Raw genomic sequence first — 22,812 nt, forward strand, 5'->3', positions numbered from 1 at the left:
TTCTTAAATTGGTATTTGTTGTCATATATTTTGAATCCTCCCTGATGTTCTGCTGGGTACATGATAATGTTCTCTTTTGTTTTGTTTTGTTTCATTTTGTTTTATATTGCTTGTTAGTTTTTCTTTTTTCTTTTTCTGTTTCTTCAAATAAAATAAATTTGGGAAAAAATAAAATTAGACATATAGATGGTTATTGATAATTTCTCCCTTTTTCTTAATAATATCTGAATTTATTATACATGCCTTTTGTGTCTTCTTTCACATATTGAATGCCTCTTCAATGCCTCCACAATTTTGTCACCCCAGCAAAATCTTTATATATATTTGGTCCTAGTAGCTTGTTTTTCTCATCTTTGTCTTCTTAAGAACTATTTATACCTTTTCTATATTCCAATCCAAGACTCTGATGCAGCAGTTACTCTTTCTTTTGATGTAGAAAAGAGTATTGTTATAATGATTTTTGCAAAATTTTTCTATTTTTCCTTTGTAGTAGTTTTTCCATTTTCATCCTTGAGTTCACTTTTGATGATTTTTTTTAGTTTGAAAATTTGTCAAGCTTTTTTAAAACTTTTTTTACTTTTCAATGTTTCTGCTTTGTAAGACAATTCTGCTTATCTTCATCTAGCACTCTTCTACATAAGATTTTTCAAATGAGTTTACTTTCAGCAGTCTTCCCTTTCTGTTTGGTATATAGGTTGAATGTTTGTTGACTGAGATATTTTTTGGTATCTTGTGATGGCAGTTAATTTATATTGCTTAAATATGTCAATTAACATTCTAGTCTGTGTGGATGTATTTTCTCTTTTTCATTTCCTATTTTTATGTTTAAGTTATTTGAATTATACAGAATATCTTTTTCTCATTTTTATTTCTTAGGTAACCTCCCCCCCCCCCTTTTTTTCTAATTTTTAACTGAAATACATCAGTAACTTTACACTGTATATAGATAGCATATTCTTTTTTTTTTTAATAGCCTTTTTTTACAGGTTATATGTTTTTTGTTTGTTTGTTTGTTTGTTTTAATAGCCTTTTATTTACAGGATATATGCATGGGTAACTTTAGAGCATTAACAATTGCCAAACCTCTTGTTCCAATTTTTCACCTCTTACCCCCCCACCCCCTCCCCTAGATGGCAGGATGACCAGTAGATGTTAAATATATTAAAATATAAATTAGATACACAATAAGTATACATGACCAAAACGTTATTTTGCTGTACAAAAAGAATCAGACTCTGAAATATTGTACAATAGCTTGTGAAGGAAATCAAAAATGCAGGTGTGCATAAATATAGGGATTGGGAATTCAATGTAATGGTTTTTAGTCATCTCCCAGAGTTCTTTTTCTAGGCATAGCTGGTTCAGTTCATTACTGCTCCATTGGAAATGATTTAGTTGATCTCGTTGCTGAGGATGGCCTGGTCCATCAGAACTGGTCATCATATAGTATTGTTGTTGAAGTATATAATGATCTCCTGGTCCTGCTCATTTCACTCAGCATCAGTTCGTGTAAGTCTCTCCAGGCCTTTACAGGTTATATGTACGGGTAACTTTACAGCATTGACAATTGCCAAATCTCTTGTTCCAATTTTTTCCCCTCCTTCCCTCAAACCCTCCCCCAGATGGCAGGATGATCAATACATGTTAAATATGCTAAAGTATAAATTAAATACAATATAAGCATACATGTCTTAACAATTATTTTGCTGTACAAAAAGAATCGGACTCTGAAATATTGTACAATTAGCCTGTGAAGGAAATCCAAAATGCAGGTGGGCAAAAATATAGGGATTAGGAATTCAATGTAATAGTTCTTAGTCATCTCCCAGAGTTCTTTCATTGGGCGTAGCTGGTTCAGTTTATTACTGCTCCATTTGAACTGATTTGGTTCATCTCATTGCTGAGGATGGCCAGGTCCATCAGAATTGGTCATCATATAGTATTGTTGTTGAAGTATATAATGATCTCCTGGCCCTGCTCGTTTCACTCAGTATCAGTTCGTGTAAAGTCTCTCCAGGCCTTTCTGAAATCATCCTGTTGGTCATTTCTTACCAAACAATAATATTCCATAATATTCATATACCACAATTTATTCAGTCATTCTGTAATCGATGGGCATCCCTCAGTTTCCAGTTTCTGGCCACTACAAAGAGGGCTGCCACAAACATTCGCGCACATACAGGTCCCTTTTCTTTCTTTATGATCTCTTTGGGATATAATCCTAGTAGTAACACTGCTGGATCAAAGGCTGTGCACAGTTTGATAACTTTTTGAGCATAGTTCCAAATTGCTCTCCAGAATGGTTGGATGTATTCACAATTCCACTAACAATGTATCAGTGTTCCTGTTTTCCCACATCCCTTCCAATATTCCGCATTATATTTCCCTGTCATTCTAGCCAGTCTGACAGGTGTGTGGTGGTATCTCAGAGTTGTCTTAATTTGCATTTCTCTGATGAATAATGACTTAGAGCATCTTTTCATATGGCTAGAAATAGTTTCAATTTCTTCATCTGAGAATTGTCTGTTCATATCCTTTGACCATTTATCAATTGGAGAATGGCTTGATTTCTTATAAATTAGAATTAATTCTCTATATATTTTGGAAATGAGTCCTTTATCAGAACTTTTGATTGTAAAAATATTTTCCCAGTTTATTGCTTCCCTTCTAATCTTGTCTGCATTAGTTTTGTTTGTACAAAAACTTTTCATTTTGGTATAATCAAAATTTTCTATTTTGTGATCAGTAATGATCTCAAGTTCTTCTTTGGTCATAAATTCCTTCCTCTTCCACAGCATAAACAGCATATTCAAGGATAACTCCCACATCAATAACAAGTCTTTCCTGTCTTTTAACATAATCCTTTTTGCTCTTTGCAGAATTATTTGCTGCTTGCCATGTTTAGCATACACTAATTTTAAATATATATATATATATATATATATATATATACATATATATATATGTATATATATATATATGTAAGTGTGAGAAGCTTACCTATAATCTACAAGTTTTTGTTTTTTCTCTATACTTTTTCCTGAAGCATGCTTTCCCATCTTTATTTTTTGCTACTTTTATATTGAAGTCACCAAGTGTCAAAGTATATATTGATTTAATATGTTCTGTTTCTTAAAGTTCTTTTTTAAAATTTCTCAATCATTTCATCTTCAGTCACTGGTACTCATGTACATAATACAGTTATTTTTATGGTGGTCTTTTAAAAAATCTTATTATTAGAACTGCATTACCTGATGACCAAATATCCCATTAATTAATTTTTTGTTGACTTTGAGTAAATGATAAAACCTACTCTACTAACTTCTTTCTGTGCTTCTCCCAGAAGTACCTATGAATCATCTTTTCATTTAGCTGCAACTTATTTCTTTCTTCAGGTCTTCTTTATAGCAAGAATGTCAAAGGTTATTGTTATGATTTAGCATTTCCAGAAATATGTCCAGAAATATTGGAGAAAGCTCTCAGAATAGAGGTAGTCAAATTAAAATTTACTAAGTCTAAAAACTGTATGGTTCTTAACAATTTCTACCTATCTTCCTGCCACTCTGATACTGTGAAAGCAGAAACAGAAAATTACTGCACAAAAATGAGGATTATTTTTTCTTTTTTTTTTCATGGATGAGTTGCTGTGGGAAAAAAAAAATTGAGCACCAAGTGGTCAGCATACTAATGATGTGTGCCTCTCCACTTTTAGCTGACTTAGTTCTTAGAAGATAAATTTAGACTGTTTCTATCATGATATATCCTCCTAAAACTTAAATTTTGATCTTTGAGAACTCAGATTTACTACACGTCATACATAATGAGGTATAAGAATGAGACTTTGTAATCAGAACATACTACCTCCTTACAAAGATCTTAGTTCTAAGTTCAGATGTGTTCTCTGGGGTTTGGAGAAATCAATAAGTTTGTGAAGACATTCTGGTCAAGTTTCCACAGTTATTTCAGAATGAACTTGTAAAGAATAAGTCTTCTCTAACCATCACCCCCTCAAACACACACATTAGCTAGGTATAGTTTATACAGAAAAGTTGTATCATTTAAAAAATGAAATAGTTATAAAATTAGGCCATCTTGAAATGAAATGTAAAATTACATCCCCAGTAGCATAATAACATAGCATATTAAAAGAATTGATATCTCTTTGGAATTGAATATTCTTGGTAAATAAGAGAAAAAATGTTTATTTAAAGAGAACTCAAGAAAACTTGGCATTGTAGTGCTGTAGATTTAAAATCCAGTATGTTGCTTTCAAAAGAAAATTAAAGTACTAAAATATTTTAAAGAAACTTGAAAAAACACAGTATTACTAGTTTTATTCCTCTCGAGTCTAAAGTAATTTGATTTTGGTAGTTGACCAAAGAAGGGGTTAATGCTTTTTTGCTTTGATGTTTTCTGCCAGTAAGTCCAGAATACTGGTTAATTCCTAAACATAAAAAGTCCTTACTAACTCTTCCATTGGAGAAAAAACTGAGAGTTGCTCTATAGACTGAGAAAGGGGTCAGTAGTTCTGGGTTCTCTGTCACTTAAATTTGATAGGAGATCCTTCTGACTACTAGTTAACAACTTTTGTCAGACATTTACTGTCCTCCAGGTAGTGTGCTAAACACTGGGGATACAAAGAAAGGCATAAACATGGTCTTTTCTCTAAAAGAATTCACATTTTATTGGGGAAGACAACATACAAATAACTGATATATCTTTTCTTGTCAGTGCCTTCACCTCTTTCAAGTACAGTCTCTATCATAAGGCTAGTATTTGAATATAGCTCTTTATCTTCTTACTGATGTTAAAACCTGGAGAAGTTGGATTCCATGAATTCAAAACTCATATAGGGCTATATTAGTTTAGACAGTTGTTAGTGAATAATTGAAAATTGCCCTCTTTTATTTTAAAATTTCCATCTACTTAATTGTTCTATTGTATAGCCTACCAAATGCTTTTTTAAAAATCTAGATAAACCATGTGACAATATTATGTCTGCATTAGCAACCTCTTTTTGCTCAATACCCTTTCAGTTCATAAACCCTTATTTAGTTTCCCATCCATTGCTCATATTCTACACTTTACTTTGTCCTCTGTTCATTCAGCTCTTTCCAATCTACATTGTTCACATCGTTCTCTAAGTTTGATGTAAATTATCCCCTTATTTTCCCTTCTCTTTCTAGCCCCATTTCCTCACTACCCTTAATAATGTCCATCTCTTTAAATCCTTGCTTTTCTCTCATCTCAATATTCATCTCAAATGATATTCCCTCCATGAAGCATTCTTGGATTACTCCAGATAAAAGTGATGTTTTACTTCTTAAATTTACTTTATTTGGATTTTTCTCCATACTTTTCCAGAACATTGTTATTTGTGTACTTCAGGTCTTTCCCCTGTGCTTAATAAAAGCTTGTCGAGTTTACTTAATTTTAAAAAGATATTTGAAAGTCTCCCACAATATCCTAATCAGAAAGATATGTGTTGTATAATAATACACTTTGGTATATTTGAATCCCTTTGAACAACTGTACTTAAGGGATTTTGATTATAAAACAGTGACCTGTACCACAATACTGGAGGTGTGGAACAAATTTATTGTATGTGCATGGAAATAGCTATCTGCTCTTTAGTACATTATCACTGAAGACTTAAGATACCTGGCAAAAATTTATTCTTGAAATTTTTTTGGTTTTATATATACCATAGGTAAATCAATATTCTGTTAATCCAGCAACATTTAGCTGTGCTGCTTCCTTTTTCCAGATAATTCGATAAATATGGAAGTGTGATAAAATAATGGAACAGAAATGGCTTAGATAGGATCTAGAGCTGGATGGAACCTCAGATGCCATCTAGTCTGATCTCTCATAGATTAGGAAACTGAGGCACAAAGAGATTAAATAATTTGTCTAATGTCACAAATTAGTCATTTAGCATTATATCCCTATGCTGTAGCAGGTTCTGTTCTAGGCATTAGAAATATAAATACAAAGACTAGAACAATAATTCTTCACAAAGAACAAAGACAATAAGTATCAAAGGTAGGATTTGAAAAATGGTCTTCTAACTCCATGGTGGATACCCAAGATAAGTGCAAAAATAAGAGAGCACTTCATTGTTCTAGATTTTTTCAAATCATCTGACCCAGATGAACCACATTCCAAGTACTAAACGAACTGAAGAACCACTTTAAAGCGTGTAGAAAACAGACAGATTTTTTTTTTTTTTTTTAAATTTGGGGAAGGGCAGATGTCTTGGTTTTCAAAGAAAGGAGAAACCATAGGTCAGTGAACCTGACTTAGATTCTAGGGAAATTCTAGAATGGATCATTAAAAACTGCTGATAAATATGCAGAAAAGAAAGAAGTGACAAAGCCTGCTTGTTTTCACCAATATCAGAGAATACTTAATTCCTTTTTTTTTTTTTTTTTTTTTAAAGCAGGGCGCTAAACTGGTAGATGAGGATAGTTTGTTTTTTTTTTTTTCAACATTGACTTTTTTTTTAAATCTTAATTTTTTTTTTTTTTTTATTTAATAGCCTTTTATTTACAGGTTATATGTATGGGTAACTTTACAGCATTGACAATTGCCAAATCTCTTGTTCCAATTTTTCCCCTTCTTCTCCCCACCTCCTCCCCCAGATAGCAGGATGACCAGTAGATGTTAAATATATTAAAATATAAATTAGATACACAATAAGTATACATGACCAAACTGTTATTTTGCTGTACAAAAAGAATCAGACTCTGAAATGTTGTACAATTAGCCTATGAAGGAAATCCAAAATGCAGGTGTGCAAAAATATAGGGATTGGGAATTCAATGTAATGGTTCTTAGTCATCTCCCAGAGTTCTTTCGCTGGGCATAGCTGGTTCAGTTCATTACTGTTCCATTGGAACTGATTTGGTTCATCTCATTGCTGAGGATGGCCAGGTCCATCAGAACTGGTCATCATATAGTATTGTTGTTGAAGTATATAATGATCTCTTGGCCCTGAGATGAGGATAGTTTGATAAAATTTATCTAGCTTTTAAAGCATTGCATTTGATCCAATATCTCATTCAATTCTCCAAACACCTATAAGTACTTAGGTATGATTTTTAAAAGAATAATGTATTGATATGAGAAAGAATAGGAAAAATTACAACCAAGCCATCTCCTATAACTTCTCCAAAAAGATATAAGAAAATAAAGTTGTCTGAGTCCTAATTTGGAAATCTAAGGGGAAAAAATCAGAGTAGTTTTTGCTGCCTGTGTTAGGATATGACAGAGAAATCTACATTCAGTGGAAATGGGGTCTAGCTAAGTATGACTTTTTGGAACATTCTAGCACAGGAACTCAGAGAGCTGAGTACTACTTCTTACAACAGAAATACGAGATCACAGAGGGACCTCCTTTGTGCATGATGCTGAAACCAGCTAGCAGATTTATCATTCAGTACTTAGTTCTCAAACTAAGTCCCTTTGGGAAAGGGACTTGTGCCCAAGAGAGACATTCCTGGTTTAACAGCTGTGTTGGTCCTAAGCTCTGAGAACTTACTTAGTGAAGAGCAATGGTTTCATAAGGAAGTAGCCATTGTTTGGCTCTGACTATGAATCTGGTAGTGGAATAACTAAATGCATGAATCCAGGCCATATGGGAGTTTACAGTTCTGTCACTGTGAACCAGGAAAGCTTTTCACTTTGCCAGCAGTCTCCTGGAACTCCATTGTAGGGCTAGTCCGCAATTATGTTGTTCAGACCCAATCTGAGTCAGGAACCTTAAAAGTTCAGACTATAAAGACAGTGCTCAGACTTTAGCCTAGATCAAACTACTTTAGAAGCCCTAAAAACTTGCAGATTCCCAGTGTAAACTGTTCCTGAAATATATGACAATAGCTGCAATGGGCTGAAACTGAGTTGATGCACCCAGGTCTGAGCACTTAAGGCTAATTACCAATTGGACAATACTCTATTAGCATATGCTTGGAGAAAGAATGGCCCTGCCCACTACTCTGGGCAGGCTTGATCTGTTGTGTAGGAGATTGGGTGGAGGATTTAGAGGGTGGAGGGAGAAAGCCAGAATCACTCCTGGCAGATTCCTGTCACGATTCCTCTCACTTCTTATTGCCATTCTGTTCATGTCCACAAAGAATAAAGATTAAGGACTTTTGCTGATCCTGACTCTGGCTGATTCTAAAGTATCCAGGGTGCTAATGTGGTCATCACAAATAGCCACCAAAAAAAAGTCCTCAAAACAAAACAAGAAATAACAAGACCCAAAAGGACAAAAACTCAGCACAAGCATTCTCTTTAGATGTACAGAGAACCCAGCCCTAGCATAATCAGTGGTCAGGAAGTTGTCCAAAAGATTAGCAAAATAAAAATTTTACCTTCATGAGTTATCATGACAAGTTTGCTTAAGATACAAACCCAGAAGAAAATGACCCAGAAAGATCTATGATGAAAGCTTTAAAGGTTGGAAACACATTCAACTAGAATTTCTAGAAGATAGGCATGAAAACTTTAAAGAAAAGAAAGTTTAAGGTGATTTTTATAAGTGAAATGAGAGCAATAGAGGAAGAAATTGGAAATGAGAGTTATAAAGGAAAAAAATGGAAAGAAAAATAACATGTTGGCAGAAGAGGCATAAAACCCTACACAAAAGCAAACTTTCTGAAAATAGAACCAAATAGAAGTTAATAGTTCTGTGAGAAATATGAAAATAAAATCAAAATACTGAAATAAATTGAAGAAAATATAAGGAATCTCATGTCAAAAACAACTGACCTACAAACAGATCAGGGAATAGTTTAAAAATCATTGGACACCCTTTGACCCAGCAGTGTTACTAATGGGCTTATATCACAAAGAGATTTTTAAAAAGGGAAAAGGACCTATATGTGCAAGAATGTTCCTGGCAGCCCTCTTTGTAGTGTCCAGAAACTGGAAACTGAGAGGAAGCCCATCAATTGGAGAATGGCTGAATAAATTGTGGTATATGAATATTATGGAATAGTATTGTTTGGTAAGAAATGGCCAACAGGATGATTTCAGAAAGGCCTGGAGAGACCTATACGAACTGATGCTGAGTGAAATGAGCAGGACCAGGAGATCATTATATACTTCAACAACAATACTAGATGATGACCAGTTCTGATGGATGTGGCCATCTCCAACAATGAGATGAACCAAATAAGCTCCAATAGAGCAGTGATGAATTGAACCAGCTACACCCAGTGAAAGAACTCTGGAAGATGACTATGAACCACTACATAGAATTCTCAATCCCTCTATTTTTGTCCACCTGCATTTTTGATTTCCTTCACAGGCTAATTGTACACTATTTCAAAGTCCGACTCTTTTTATACAGCAAAATAACTGTTTGTACATATACATATATTTTATTTAACTTATACTTTAACATATTTAACATGTGTTGGTCAACCTGCCATCTTGGGGAATTGGTGGGAGGAAAAAGGGAAAAAGTTGGAACAAAAGGATTTGCAACTGTCAAAAAATAAAAAAAATAAAAAATAAAATAGATGAAAAAAATCAATGGACAATTTGAAATCCATGAAAAAAGAAGTAGCTGGGCATTATGTTTGTAAAAATCATAAAAGAAAACTGTCTTTAAAAGAGGGCAAAGTACAAAAAGAAGAAATTCATCAGTCACCTCCTAAAAGAAGTTCCCAAATAAAAATTTCCAGAAACATTACAGTCCAAATCTGTCTTTGAACCAAAGAAATAATCTTGTAAGCTTCCAGAAAGAAGAGATTCAAGGACCAAGGAGCCATAATCAATATAATACAATATTTAGCAGTCATCACAAAAAGAGAGTGAGTTTGGAAAATGGTATTCTAGAAGGCAAAAGATAACTTTTGGTTTACAACCAAAAATAATGTACCCAGCAAAATAAAATAAAATTCTGTAGGGTAAAATGGATTTTTAATAAAACAGAGAACTTTTAAGCATTCTTAATGAAAACGCCAGCGTGAGGTAGAAACTTTAAATATAAATGTAAAAGTCAAAAGAAACACAAGATAAATATGAGTAAGCAATCAGTAATGAACTAAAAACAATGCAGTAGGGGAGGAAAGAAAAGAAGAATGAAAGAATTATCTCTCATAATTGAGGTGCCTGAATAGAAGACAATACAAACAATGAGGAAGTGAACAGGGGAATCACAGGACACTTGAACCTCACTCTCATATAAACTATTCAAAGGAGTGAAGAATACACACTTCTTCACACACAGACACACACATACACACACACACACACACACATACATAGTTATAGAAATATATTGCATTCAACAGGAAGATATGGGAGAAGGATGTTAAACTAATTCTGTAAGGAATATAGATCTGGGATAAGAAAAAAGAAACAAAGAATAAGAACCTGAGATTGAGTTTTGAGTGAGTTAAAAATAATAAAATAAAAAGGAATAGTAGAGCAGAAGTAGATTGTACAAAAACTAGAACACCAGGACTGGCTTTCTCAGACCTAAATAAAATTAATCAAAAAAAGGAATTGACCTGAATAAAATTTCAGAAAAGTTAGTTATAATAGACCTCTGGAGATTATTAGATGGGAAGAAAAAGGAGTATTATATTTATATTTATCAACTGTGCTTGGCACTTATACAAAAATTAACCATATGTTAAAGTATAAAAACCTCTACAAGTAAGTATAGGAAAAAAGAAGTATTATTGGACAGAGATTAACAAAATCAAAAGCTTAAAAAAATTGACCTAAAAGTAGTTTTTTTAAAAGAGGAAAACAATAAAGTAGATAAACTATTAGGTAATTTGATTTTTAAGAAACCAAATTATAGCAAAATGGAGGAAAAATTAAATCACAATCAAGAGTAAAAAGAAATTGTTAGAAACTGTTTTGCCCAACTATATACCAGTAAAACTGGCAATCTACATAAAATGTAAGAATATTTACAAAAATATAAAATGTTCAGGTTAACATAATAATAAATTAACGATTTAACTTATTCTCAGGAAAAAAAAAAAAGAAATTGAACAAGTTGTCAATGAACTCCCAAAGGAAAAACCCAGGTCCAAATGGATTTACAACCAAATTGTATCATTTAAAGAACAAAACACCTCCGTACTAGAAAAGCTTTTTTTTTTTTTTTTTTTTTTAATGATAAAATACTTTCAGGCCTCCTGAGTTACAAGATAGGGAGCTAGACATTTTTTTTATCCCACAATCACTCAGACCTCTGCAAAACATAAACTATGTGTCAAAGAGAAAAGCACTTTGACACCCAGATCCAAAAGAAGAGTTCAAAATAACCATGAACTCATGCTCATTGACCCTTAAGATGACCCAACTTCCCTCTCAGTACCCTTCCCAATCTCCTACATTATCAGCATCAAGGATACACTATTAGACTAAAGGATTGAAAACATGGGCCAACAAAATCCAAACTCATATCCCTTACCCTTCCCACTTTCCAAGTACTTTGAAGTCCTAACTTAGGTTTATGAAAGTTTGCCATGCCATATGTTTTGGGGAGCAAAAGCCTTCTTTTGAAGACTTTTGGAGACTGCAACCTCATAGCACCAGTAAGAAAAAACTCTGAACAGCTAGAACCAGAGTGGACAATCTAAGAGCACCAATATGAGCTCTCTGAACTACATGTGCTGCGCCAGAGAACTAAGAAACAGGAAGTAGGACAGATTATCAAAACAGGATCTATGTCTGAGAGGTGCTGTGAAGCACTCCTTTTAATTTATGGACGAATTCTCATCATCAGTTCTGACTATCCAAAAATCAGTTTAGGAGCAGAAATCTAGACTGATGAATCATGCATCTCCTGGAGTAGTAAGAAGCTGAGATACTTCAAGATCCAGCCTCTAATAAAACTATCATCAGAGAAGATATATTAAATAGAGGGAAAATAACAGAAGAAGGGAGAGAAAACAAATTATCAAATTATCTTAGAAAGAAGAAAATTTAAAGATCTTGTACATAAATGGATAAATCAACAGAGAAAACATTAACAAAAGGGAGGGTCTTTAGGTCTAGTAAATGAGTTCAGGCATCTCTCAATAAATATTACAAAACAAAGGAAAATAATCCAACACTGTTTGAAATAGAAGAGTCTATGGAATATGAGGAAAACATGAAACCTGAATACTATTCCAGAGTTGTTCAAAATAGAAATGCAAATTTTGAGGGCTGAGTTTATGGCCTATATAATAAAAATAATAGACAAAATATAAAAATAGGAATGTGCAATGACCAGTTTCATCGAAGAGATAAAAAAAGAGAACAGTAGCTTTAGAATACAAATATTAAGAAGTGATAGACACCTTAGAAGAATAGTAGTATAAAAAAAAAACTAAACAAAGATAGAAAGCTGTAGGTCAATATCACTAATGGACATTGACTTAAAAATTTTAAACAAAACCCTATCAAATAGACTACAGCGATTTATCCAAAAAAATCATCCATTATGACCAAGTAGGACTCATACCAGAGATGCAATGGTAATTCATTGTTTTTTTTAAAAATCAACACAATTAAGCATTAAAAATCAAAATATGCATAACTACATCCCTATCTCAATAGATGTAGAAAAAGCCTTTGACAAAATATAGCATTCTTATGCAAAAAATCCTTGTAAAATATTGACACATAGGGACTTTTTTAATATCATAAAAAGCATCTAAAACATCATTTGAAATAGGGATACTCTAGAATTTTTTTCCAATAAATATAGAAGTGAAGCAAGGATACCCACTCTACTTACTATTATTTCCTTTATAGCTAGCAAATAGCAATGACAAGAGAATGAAATTAGAGGCATAAAAATAGGTACAGAAAGGACAAATATCCCTATTTATTGATAACATTTAGTTGAAAAATGCTAGGGAATCAGCAAAGATCCTAATTAAGATAATTGTTTCAGCCAGATTATGGTCTGAAAAATAAACCTTCAAAAATAAACCATATTTCCACAAAAAAATGCAAAACACAAAAAGCAATAATAGAAAGGAAAATCCCACACTAAATAACAAAATACATATAATATCTGAGAATTGACTTACCAAAGCACACTTTGAATCAAATGATTGAAAGATTCATTGCAATAGGTTCAGTTACAAAGTACTCCTTAAAGAAATAAAGAACAGCTTAAATAGCTGTAAGAATAGTCAGTACAGGGGCAGCTATATGGTACAGTGGATAGAACACCAGCCCTGAAGTTAGGAGGACCTGCAAGACTCTTACCATTTTATATTTACAGGCTCCTAATTAGTTTCCTTTTCCCCATATTCTTCTCTTACTAATTGATTTCTTATTTAACTTCCAAAAGAATCTTCCCAAGAACCAAGTCTAACCATTCATCAAGAGCTTTCTTTCTCAAAAATCTTTAGAAAGTCTCAATTGTAATTTAATTTTGTGCATAAAGAGCTAGTTTTAAAAACCTTTTATGCCAGTCCCTATACATAATAAAGTATGATTTTATTCTTAAAAAAAAAAAGAAAGAAAAATTCAGTTGTCTACTATTGGTTAGAAAAAATATAAATTAAGGCAACTCTGAGGTACCATCTCATATCTATCAAATCTAATATGACAGAAAATAAAATGATAAATGTTAGAAGAAATGTGGAGAAACTGAAATACTAATGCATGATTGGTGTTGTGAACTGATCCAATTATTCTGGAGAAAATTTGGAATTATGCAATAGGCTATAAAACTGTGCTTACCTCTGATCTAACAATACCACTGCTAGGTTGTATATCCCAAAGAGTTTTTTTTAAAGTAAAATCATATTTGTACAGAACAATAGCAGCTCTTTTTGTGGAGTATCCTAGTTGGAAATTGAAAGGATGCCTATTAATAAGAGATGAAAAAGAGATTAAAGGAATTAGAATAGATAATGAGTAAAATAAATTATAACTTTTTGCAGATGATATGATGGTATACTTAGAGAACTCCAGAGAATGTACCAAAAGGCTATTAGAAATAATCCACAATTTTAGCAAAGTTGCAGGATACAAAATAAATCTACATAAATCATCAACATTTTTATACATCACTAACAAATCCAACAGCAAGAGATACAAAGAGAAATTCCATTTAAAATAATTGTCAGTAGTATAAAATATTTGGGAATCTATCTGCCAAGGGAAAGTCAGGAACTATATGAGCAAAACTACAAAATACTTTCCATACAAATAAAGTCAGATTTAAATAATTGGAAAAAATATCAAGTGCTCTTGGATAGGTCAAGCATATATAATAAAGATGACAATACTTCCTAAACTAATCTATTTATTTAGTGCTATATCAATCAAACTCCAAAGAAACTATTTTACTGACCTAGAAAAAATAACAACAAAATTCATCTGAAAGAACAAAGGTCAAGAATTTCAAGGGAACTAATAAAAAAAAAAATCAAATGAAGGTAGCCTAACTGTACCAGATCTAAAACTATATTATAAAGCAGCAGTCATCAAAACCATTTGGTACTGGCTAAGAAATAGAACAGTTGATCAGTGGAATAGGTTAAGTTTACAGGAAAAAATAGTCAATAACTTTAACAATCTAATGTTTGACAAACCCAAAGACTCTAGCTTTGGGCATAAGAATTCATTATTTGACAAAAACGGCTGGGAAAATTGGAAACTAGTATGGCAGAAACTTGGCATTGACCCACACTTAACACCGTACACCAAGATAAGGTCGAAATGGATTCATGACCTAGACATAAAGAATTAGATTATAAATAAATTAGAAGAAGATAGGATAGTATACCTCTCAGACCTATGGAGGAGGAAGGAATTTGTGACCAAAGAAGACCTAGAGATCATTATTGATTACAGAATAGATAATTTTGATTATATTAAGTTAGATCAAAGAACAAATCATTGAAACAGATAATTATAGGAAGAAGGGTAATAGTGAGATAACACACTAGAATTTTTGTTAATAAATGAAATCTTGGAAGAAAATTATCTAAAAATAGAGAAAAGATTATTTAACATGTAATGTAAAAATGAGAAAGCCAACAACCTTCTAGAATAAAAGTCTAAATTTTAAAAATCAGAGGAAATAGTTAAAATTGAAAACAAAAAGATAGTTCTGATGAATGATTTAAAGTTTGTGTTATTATAAGACTAACAAAATCAATAAAATATTATCTAATTTAATTTCCCCGAAGAGAGAGAGGAAAGCCAAATTACCATAACTTAAAAGTGAAAAGTAGGCATTTCCTTAAAAATGAAGAGGAAATAAAGAAAATTATTGGAAACTATTGTGCCCAATTATATGGCAATAGAACTGAAAAAGTTTTAAAAAATGACTATCTTCAAAATATAAAGTAGTTTCCAATTGAAATATAAAATAAAAAAAAAACCTGTTTCAGTAAATTTTTTTCCTAATAAATTTGTTACTAGGAAAAAACCTCAATAAACATTTAAAGAACAAAACATTCTATACTATTTAAGGTGTTCTGAAAGACATGGTTCTGATCCTACTTCTGTCATTGACAACAATGACCTGTCTGTTGAACAAGTTGTCTATCTCTCTAGGTCTTGAGTTTGTTTTTGTTTTTTTCATCTGTAAAATGCAAAGAATTTGTTGATCTTTAAGTTCTCTCTTAGTTGTGAAATCTTATTCTTGTCTTTATCCAGAATGTGGAAGTATATATCATATTAAACCATGTAGCAGAAACACTAATATGTATATTTTTACATGAAAAGTTTTGTAACTACTTATTGCTGACTGTTTTCTAACTAGACTTCTTAAAAAAGAAAATTTAAATTGTATTATATTCCAAATATTTATTTTAGTTATTTTTTTATAAATTTTTACAAATCACTAATGCCTCATTTTGGATGTCATTTATTCAGAAATACTACATTGTTTTTAGGTGTATTGAGGGCATTAGGAGCTTGGGATTATTCTTGGTCTGGATCTGTTCCTTGGTATAGGAATACAAGGCAGGAAATGCAATTTATAGAATTTGCCAATATATTGAGAAGCTAGGTGACTCACCAGACAACGACATGGAGCCTATTTGTTTCAGCTGTATGGCTTAAATTCAGGCCTTCAAAAATCCAAGGACAGTCCTTTGTTCATTATGCCAGATTCCCTATGCCTGGCAGGAAGTTGTGGGAGAATAAATGCATTTTATGTCTAATTTTCTTTATCTTTGAAAACAAACTGGCTTATTTCTTTTTACTCTAGTGTTTTATTAGGGTGTGGGGATAGGGGACATTGAGTGGAGTGGAAGGATGCTTTTACTTCATTACATTTTTGCCTTGTGATATGATCCAAGGGAACACTAGAGGTGAAACTAAATCTAGCAATTTCAGGCAAACTACTGCTCTATAAAAATGCTGTTACAGAGTAACTTTTCTGAACTAAGTAACTGGTCCTCTTCCAGAGAAACCTATTTTCTTTATTGATTATATAATATGTCCTTAATTCCTTCTGTGGAATATATATGTGTGCACACATATAGGGTGTTCCTTAAAAAAAAACAAACAAAAAAACATACTTTTAGAGGTTAAAACTGCACTAAGACCCTGAAGTAACTAAATAGCTAAATATGTTTATATATGAATAGATAATTACATATATATATGTTTTGAAAGAAAAAGAAAAGAGGAAGGAGAAGGAGGGAGGGAAGGAAGGAAAAATCAGTTTAAGGATTATTAAAAACAATACCATGACTACTGTCATTCAAGAAGAAACAGTATCTTCTTATCATTATTGTAATGATATTTTTGTACTCTTCAGTGAGCTTTGCGCTTCTGCACATTAACTACAGTGCATTTTTATGTCCTTTGGGGAATAATATTAATAAATGTGAGCTCATAGGATTTTTTTTTGTTTGTTTTCCTGGATCTCATTGAAGGAACTCCTCTATCAGTACAAGTTGACACCTTCTTTCAAAGAATAGTCTTAGTTGCCTGTGGCTTGAAGGTTGAATAACTTGCTCGGGGTCAACACAGCCAGTGTGTTTGAGAAGTGAGGTTTGAATCCTTATCTTTCTGACTCTAAGATCAGTTTACTGTCCACCATACCAGCCTGTCATTTATAAATATTTTCAAAGGATATGAATAGAGAATTTTCAAATAACAAAATTAAAGCCATCTGTAGTCATATGAAAAAATGCTCAATCACTGTTGATTAGAGAAATGAAAATTAGGACAACTTTGCGGTTCTACCGCATAACTCTCAGATTGGTGAAGACAGAAAAAGATAATGATAAGGGTTGGAGGGGAAGTGGGAAAACTGAAACACAAATGCATTGTTGGTGGAATGTGATCATTCTGGAGAGCAATATGGAACTATGTCCAAAGGGTATTAAACTGTGCATACCCTTTGACCCAGCAGTACCATTACTGGGCCTATGTACCAAGGAAATCATAAAGTAGGGAAAAGGATCTACATGTGAAAAAATGTTTATAGCAGGTCTTTTTGTGGTAGCAAAGAATTGGAAAATGAATAGAGATGCCCATCAATTGGGGAATGCCTGTGCAAGTTGTGTTATATGAAGATAATGCAATATTATTGTTCTATAAAAAATGATGAACAAGCTGATTTTAGAAAAACTTGGAAAGATTTATATGAACTGAGGCTGAGCAAAACAGGCAGAACCCAGAACACATCTTACACAATAACAGTAAGAATGTGTGATGATCAGCTGTAACAGACTTGGTGGCTCAGTGATTCAAAGCAATTTCAACAGGTTTTGGACAGAAAATGCCATCTGAATCCAGAAAAGAAGAACTAAGGAGACTGAATGTAAATCAACACATGCTATGTTCACTTCTTTTCCCTGTTTTTCTTTTTATCTCTCTCATTTTATCTCTCAAAAGTTTTTTCCCTTTTGCTCTGATTTTTCTCTTCCAACATGAGTCATAAAGTAATATATTTTAAAAATAAATAAATTTACTAGGGAAAATATAAAAATAAACGTATGTAGTTTTACTTAATAGTTCAAATTGAAATGTCTAATTAAAAAAAAGTTGATCCCTACTTATTTGACAAATACTATTTTCTGCCGTAGGGGTAGTAATTCTTATCAAAGCTTCCCATTTAAGTTATTCAGATTTACTTTGTTGTATGAATATGCTTACAGCATAGTAATTTCAAATATAAAAAAAATTGAAATGTAGGAATAAGCAAGTACCGTTTCTACAGTGTCCTTAAGAGTAACAAAAAAGGAACATTCCCTTTACTTTTTGATCATGAGTTCAAAAAAATACATATATTTTGTTTTTAGATTACATAAATGGTGGAGAACTTTTTACTCATCTTTCTCAAAGAGAACGTTTCACGGAAAATGAAGTACAGATATACATTGGGGAAATTGTGCTCGCCCTTGAACATCTCCATAAGGTAAGCAAGCTACTTAACTTCCCTAACTTCTTTTTCAAGGTAACCCTTATATTGTTTCTATGTTTAGACACATAGGTTGAGTGTATTTCTTAGAGTATTTCTGGTTTCATTAATTGCATTCTCTTTCCTGGTGTATAACCTCTGCACAAAATTAAGAAGTATGTTCCAAGTAACTTTTCTTGTAGAGGGCTGAAACTCTGAAAAGGTGTGCTTGAATCAGACAGCAGAGCTCTTAAGGCTAATTATCTATTAGATGTGAGATAATGGCTCTATAACCATATACTTAGATATTATGGAAATGTGATGGCTCTCCTCATGATTGACATTTACTGAATGTTTAGTGGTGAGGTAATTGTAGGCAAGGATTGGAGGGCTGAGAGAGAGAGATCAGAGTCACTTGGCTGCAGGACAAAGAAGAGAGAGGCTGGAGACTCCAGACTCCAGAATCCAGGATACATCTTTGGCAAGCCACATGGCAACTTGCCTGCTTCCTTCACTTCTCCCCCTGAAGATCAAGGATTTTGATTGATCTGGACTCTGACTGATCCTGAGGCCCTCCAGAGAGCTAGCTTGGATATTATATATTGGTGATAACATGGACAAAGAACCCTAATTTCAGTGAAGACGTCCTTGTGACCAGAAAATAGGATGAGTATTAAAATAGACAAGCAGGAAACTTTGTTAAGGGGTTAAATGGGGCAAATACTAGGAAAAGAGCCTACCTCACCTACCTCCACTCACCCCCATCCCAAAGGAGCTCTATAGAAGGCGTACTTAGGTTAATAAAGAGGTAAGGTTTGCTTATAACTTAGGAGCAGATTGATGAACTCTTAGAAATATTAGAATGCATGTCCCCTTGGTTCTCCAAGGAAGATGAAATAGAGGCAGATAATTGGAAACTAGTAGGAGAGCAACTAAGTGAATATTACAATGATAATGGTCCTGATTCAATTTCTAAGGAAACAGGAAACATTCTATATATACAGCATAATACATTTGTCCTTAAAGAATACCACAATTTCTAAAAAAAAAAAAAAAAAAAAAAAAAAAAAAAAGTTTTAAGGAGAATAGCCAGACAAGGAAGCTTGAGGAGAAGGAGGAAGAGAAGAGAGAGGATGATGAAAAATTGGCTGAAAAGCATGGGGAGTTGAGTAAATTTAAAGGGTATGGTGATTCTGACTCTCACAGTTCAGCTTCACCTCTGCCTGTGCCTGAGCAGGCTCTTGACCCTCCCCCATCAACTTCACCTTCCTGGGTAGAGGGAGGAGGAGTGGGAAGGACAGTGATACCACTAGCAACTCCCCCATGACTCTATTACAAAAGGCACTACTTAAAGCCAAAGAGGAAGGGCAAAATACAACTGATTTGAGAATAAAAACTTATCTTGTGATTTAACAGCTTAACTCTTCAGGTCAAGAAAAAAGAATATACACTCTTTTTGATCTAGAAATAATCAAAGACCTGAAAAAGGCTTCCACTCTTTATGGGTCTACATCATTTTATGTTAAGATGTTATTAGAGAATTTGGTTTATGAAATTTTAACCCCTACTGATTGCAAATCTATAGCAAGGACATGTTTAGAACCTAGACAAAACTTGTTGTAGCTTTGTAAATATAGTGAACTCTGAAGGATAAAAATCCAATGAAATAGGCAATCTGGAGTTAATATACCAGTCACCTTTCATCAACTAGAAGGTTTAGGTCCTTATGCAGACACTTCAGCACAGATTAATTACCCCATAACAGCATATGAGCAAATTGCTTTGGCTGCTATCATGGGGCTTCCACCCAGGAAAGCAAGACAGAGCAGAAGTCTTCAAAAATAGAGCAAGGTCCAAACGAACCCTTTGCTGATTTTGTGGGACATTTGCAGACAGCTGTCATATGGACTATTGGTGAAAATGCAGTAACAGAAATTATGATAAGGCAATTTGCTAAAGAAAATGCTGATGAGGTTTATAGAAGAATTATACTGGGACTACGCAAGGATGGTCCTTTAGAGGAGATCATAAGATGCTGTGCCACAGTGGGCACAAATATTTTTTATAGCCAGGCTATGATGCAGACTTCCCAAGATCTGAACATGGGAAAACAGGTTCCCTTTTGTCAAGGGACTTCCACAGAGACTCATCAATGCTTTCAGTGTGGTAAAGTGGGGCATTTGAAAGCTCAGTGTTGGCATAGAGATAGAGCGAGAAGACAAGGTGAGAGAACAAGACCCAAAACCCCATGTCTAAAATGCAACAGAGGCTTCCACTGGGCCTCAGAAGGTAGAGTGATTCAGGGAAATGGGATGAGGGGCCCAGCCCCAGGGCCCAAAACAAAAAATACTTGGGGCATGATGGCAGCCCATGCTACACCCAGAGAGTCTTTAAAAGTTCAGTACTCAGACATGACCAGTCAGCCAAGAAGCAATCTGATGGAGAAAGGGATTACATAATCAATCAGCCAGGAAGCAACCTGATGGGAGAAAGTGATTACAATTGGGGAGAACAGAGCTGTAGACAGCAGGGGCTACTGAGATGCCCCCTGGAGAGGTGAAATCTGTTTCTCTCCAGCCTATGGATCCCTTACTTCCAGGCACAGAAGGCTTGACCATTTCACCTCCTGAGAGTACTTACAAAACAGTGTTCATCCATACACTGAGGTGGGAAACTAAGGAATGTGTAGATAATATCCCAGTCACTAAGACAGGTAGACAATGCGTGACTTATTAACCAGAAGTAGTAGCATCAGGTTTACTGATGCAGACTCCTAATAGGCAATCTGGTGATAGCTGCTCAGATTCTGACTCCAAGCAACAGAATCCAGGAATATTCTAAACTGCAACAATTACAGATAACCATCCTATGCTCACTATCTATATAAATGGCATACCATGAGAAGGATTTGTAGACACAGGAAGGTATATCATACAGTCATTAGAGGTGCCAACTAGCCCAGTCACTGGCCAAAGATTAAGGCAGACATCTATATATCTGGCATAGGAGGATCAATAGCAGCTGAAGTTAGTGCTGCCTCTATGAGATGGACATTTGAAGGTGAAACAGGAGTTTTTATTCTTTTTATAGTTGAAAAAATCCCTATCAATCTGTGGGGAAGAGACATCTTACAACAGTTAGGATTACACTTGAGTACTTCGGTTTTTTAGGCAGGGCTGCTGTCAAAGGCCTGCTGACACTCTCACCTGTTCCTATTCAATGGAAAACTGGTACACAAGTGTGGATAGAAGAGTGGCCCTTAGCTAGTGAAAAAAATTCAGGCCATATTAGATCTAGTATAGGACAACTTGACCAAGAACACTTACAACCTTCTCTAAGTCCTTGGAATTCCCTTGTATTTGTTGTAAAAAAAGAAATCTGAAAAATGGAGGATGTTGACTGATTTAAGAAAAGTAAATGTACAGATGGAAACTATGGGAACTCTTCAGCCTGGACTTCCATCTCCTACTCAGTTTCCTAGAGAATGCCTCTAGGATTGTTTCTATTCTATCACTCTAGATAAGGAGGATAGGAAAAGATTTGCCTTTTTAGTGACCAGCGTTAACTTAGCTGAGACTTATAAAAGATATGGCTTATAAAAGATATGAATGGAGAGTTTTGCCACAGGGAATGAAAAATAGCCCTAGTATGTATCAAATGTATGTTGCTGCTGCTTTTACTCCAGTAAGAAAAGCATTTTTAAAAGTTATGTTGTTGCATTACATGGATGATATATGAGATATGCACCTGAGGAGCAAATGTTAAAAGCATATCTACAAAAGACCATAGAAATACTAAGGAACTACAAATTGCATATAGCTCCAGAAAAAAATTCAAATACATGCTCTTTTTCAATATTTAGGATATGAAGTATACCCTAAGTTGCTTACAGTACAAAAACTTTCCTTAAGAACAGAGACCTTAAATGACTTTCAGAAATTGATAGGAGATATCCAATGGATGCATCCAGTGTTAGATTTGGCTACCTATCAATTGCAACCATTATATGACATTTTAAGGGGAGACAGTGCTTTAAACTCACCACGCCAGCTTAAAAAAGAAGCTCAAGAGTCTTTGAGAGAAATTGAACTGGCTTTATCCAATGTGGTTGAAAGAGTCACTCAAAACCTTTGGAAATAGCAATTTTTGCTACAAAAGAGGCACTCAGCAGTCCTTCATCAAAGAGATGGTGTGATAGAGTGGGTGAACCTCCCAGCACAACCAGAACAAAGCCTTACTCCTTACCCAGTGCTTGTGGCTAGAATTTTGTTAAAGGCTATTAAGTAAGCTTGCATTTTTGTTCTTTTTCCCAGGTTATTTATACCTCCTAAATCCAATTCTCCCTGAGCAACAAGAGAACTGTTCTGTTCTGCACACATATTGTATTCAAGATCTACTGTTACCTATTTAACATGTATAGGACTGCTTGCATCTGGGGGAGGGGGTGGAGGGAGGGAGGGGAAAAA

At 33.9% G+C, this 22,812-nt stretch overlaps 1 protein-coding gene across 1 annotated transcript in view; it reads left to right on the top strand.

Moving 5' to 3' along the window:
- Window positions 1–22,812, top strand: part of RPS6KA5 (ribosomal protein S6 kinase A5) — a 178,923-nt gene that overhangs the window by 71,163 nt on the left and 84,948 nt on the right. Inside the window, exon 4 of the mRNA XM_012547365.3 lies at window positions 18,249–18,364. Within this exon, the coding sequence (XP_012402819.2) occupies window positions 18,249–18,364 (116 nt within the window). The remainder of the gene's footprint in view (window positions 1–18,248; window positions 18,365–22,812) is intronic.

Source organism: Sarcophilus harrisii, chromosome 2 (assembly GCF_902635505.1).
Source record: "Sarcophilus harrisii chromosome 2, mSarHar1.11, whole genome shotgun sequence".
NCBI classification, from domain to species: domain Eukaryota; kingdom Metazoa; phylum Chordata; class Mammalia; order Dasyuromorphia; family Dasyuridae; genus Sarcophilus; species Sarcophilus harrisii.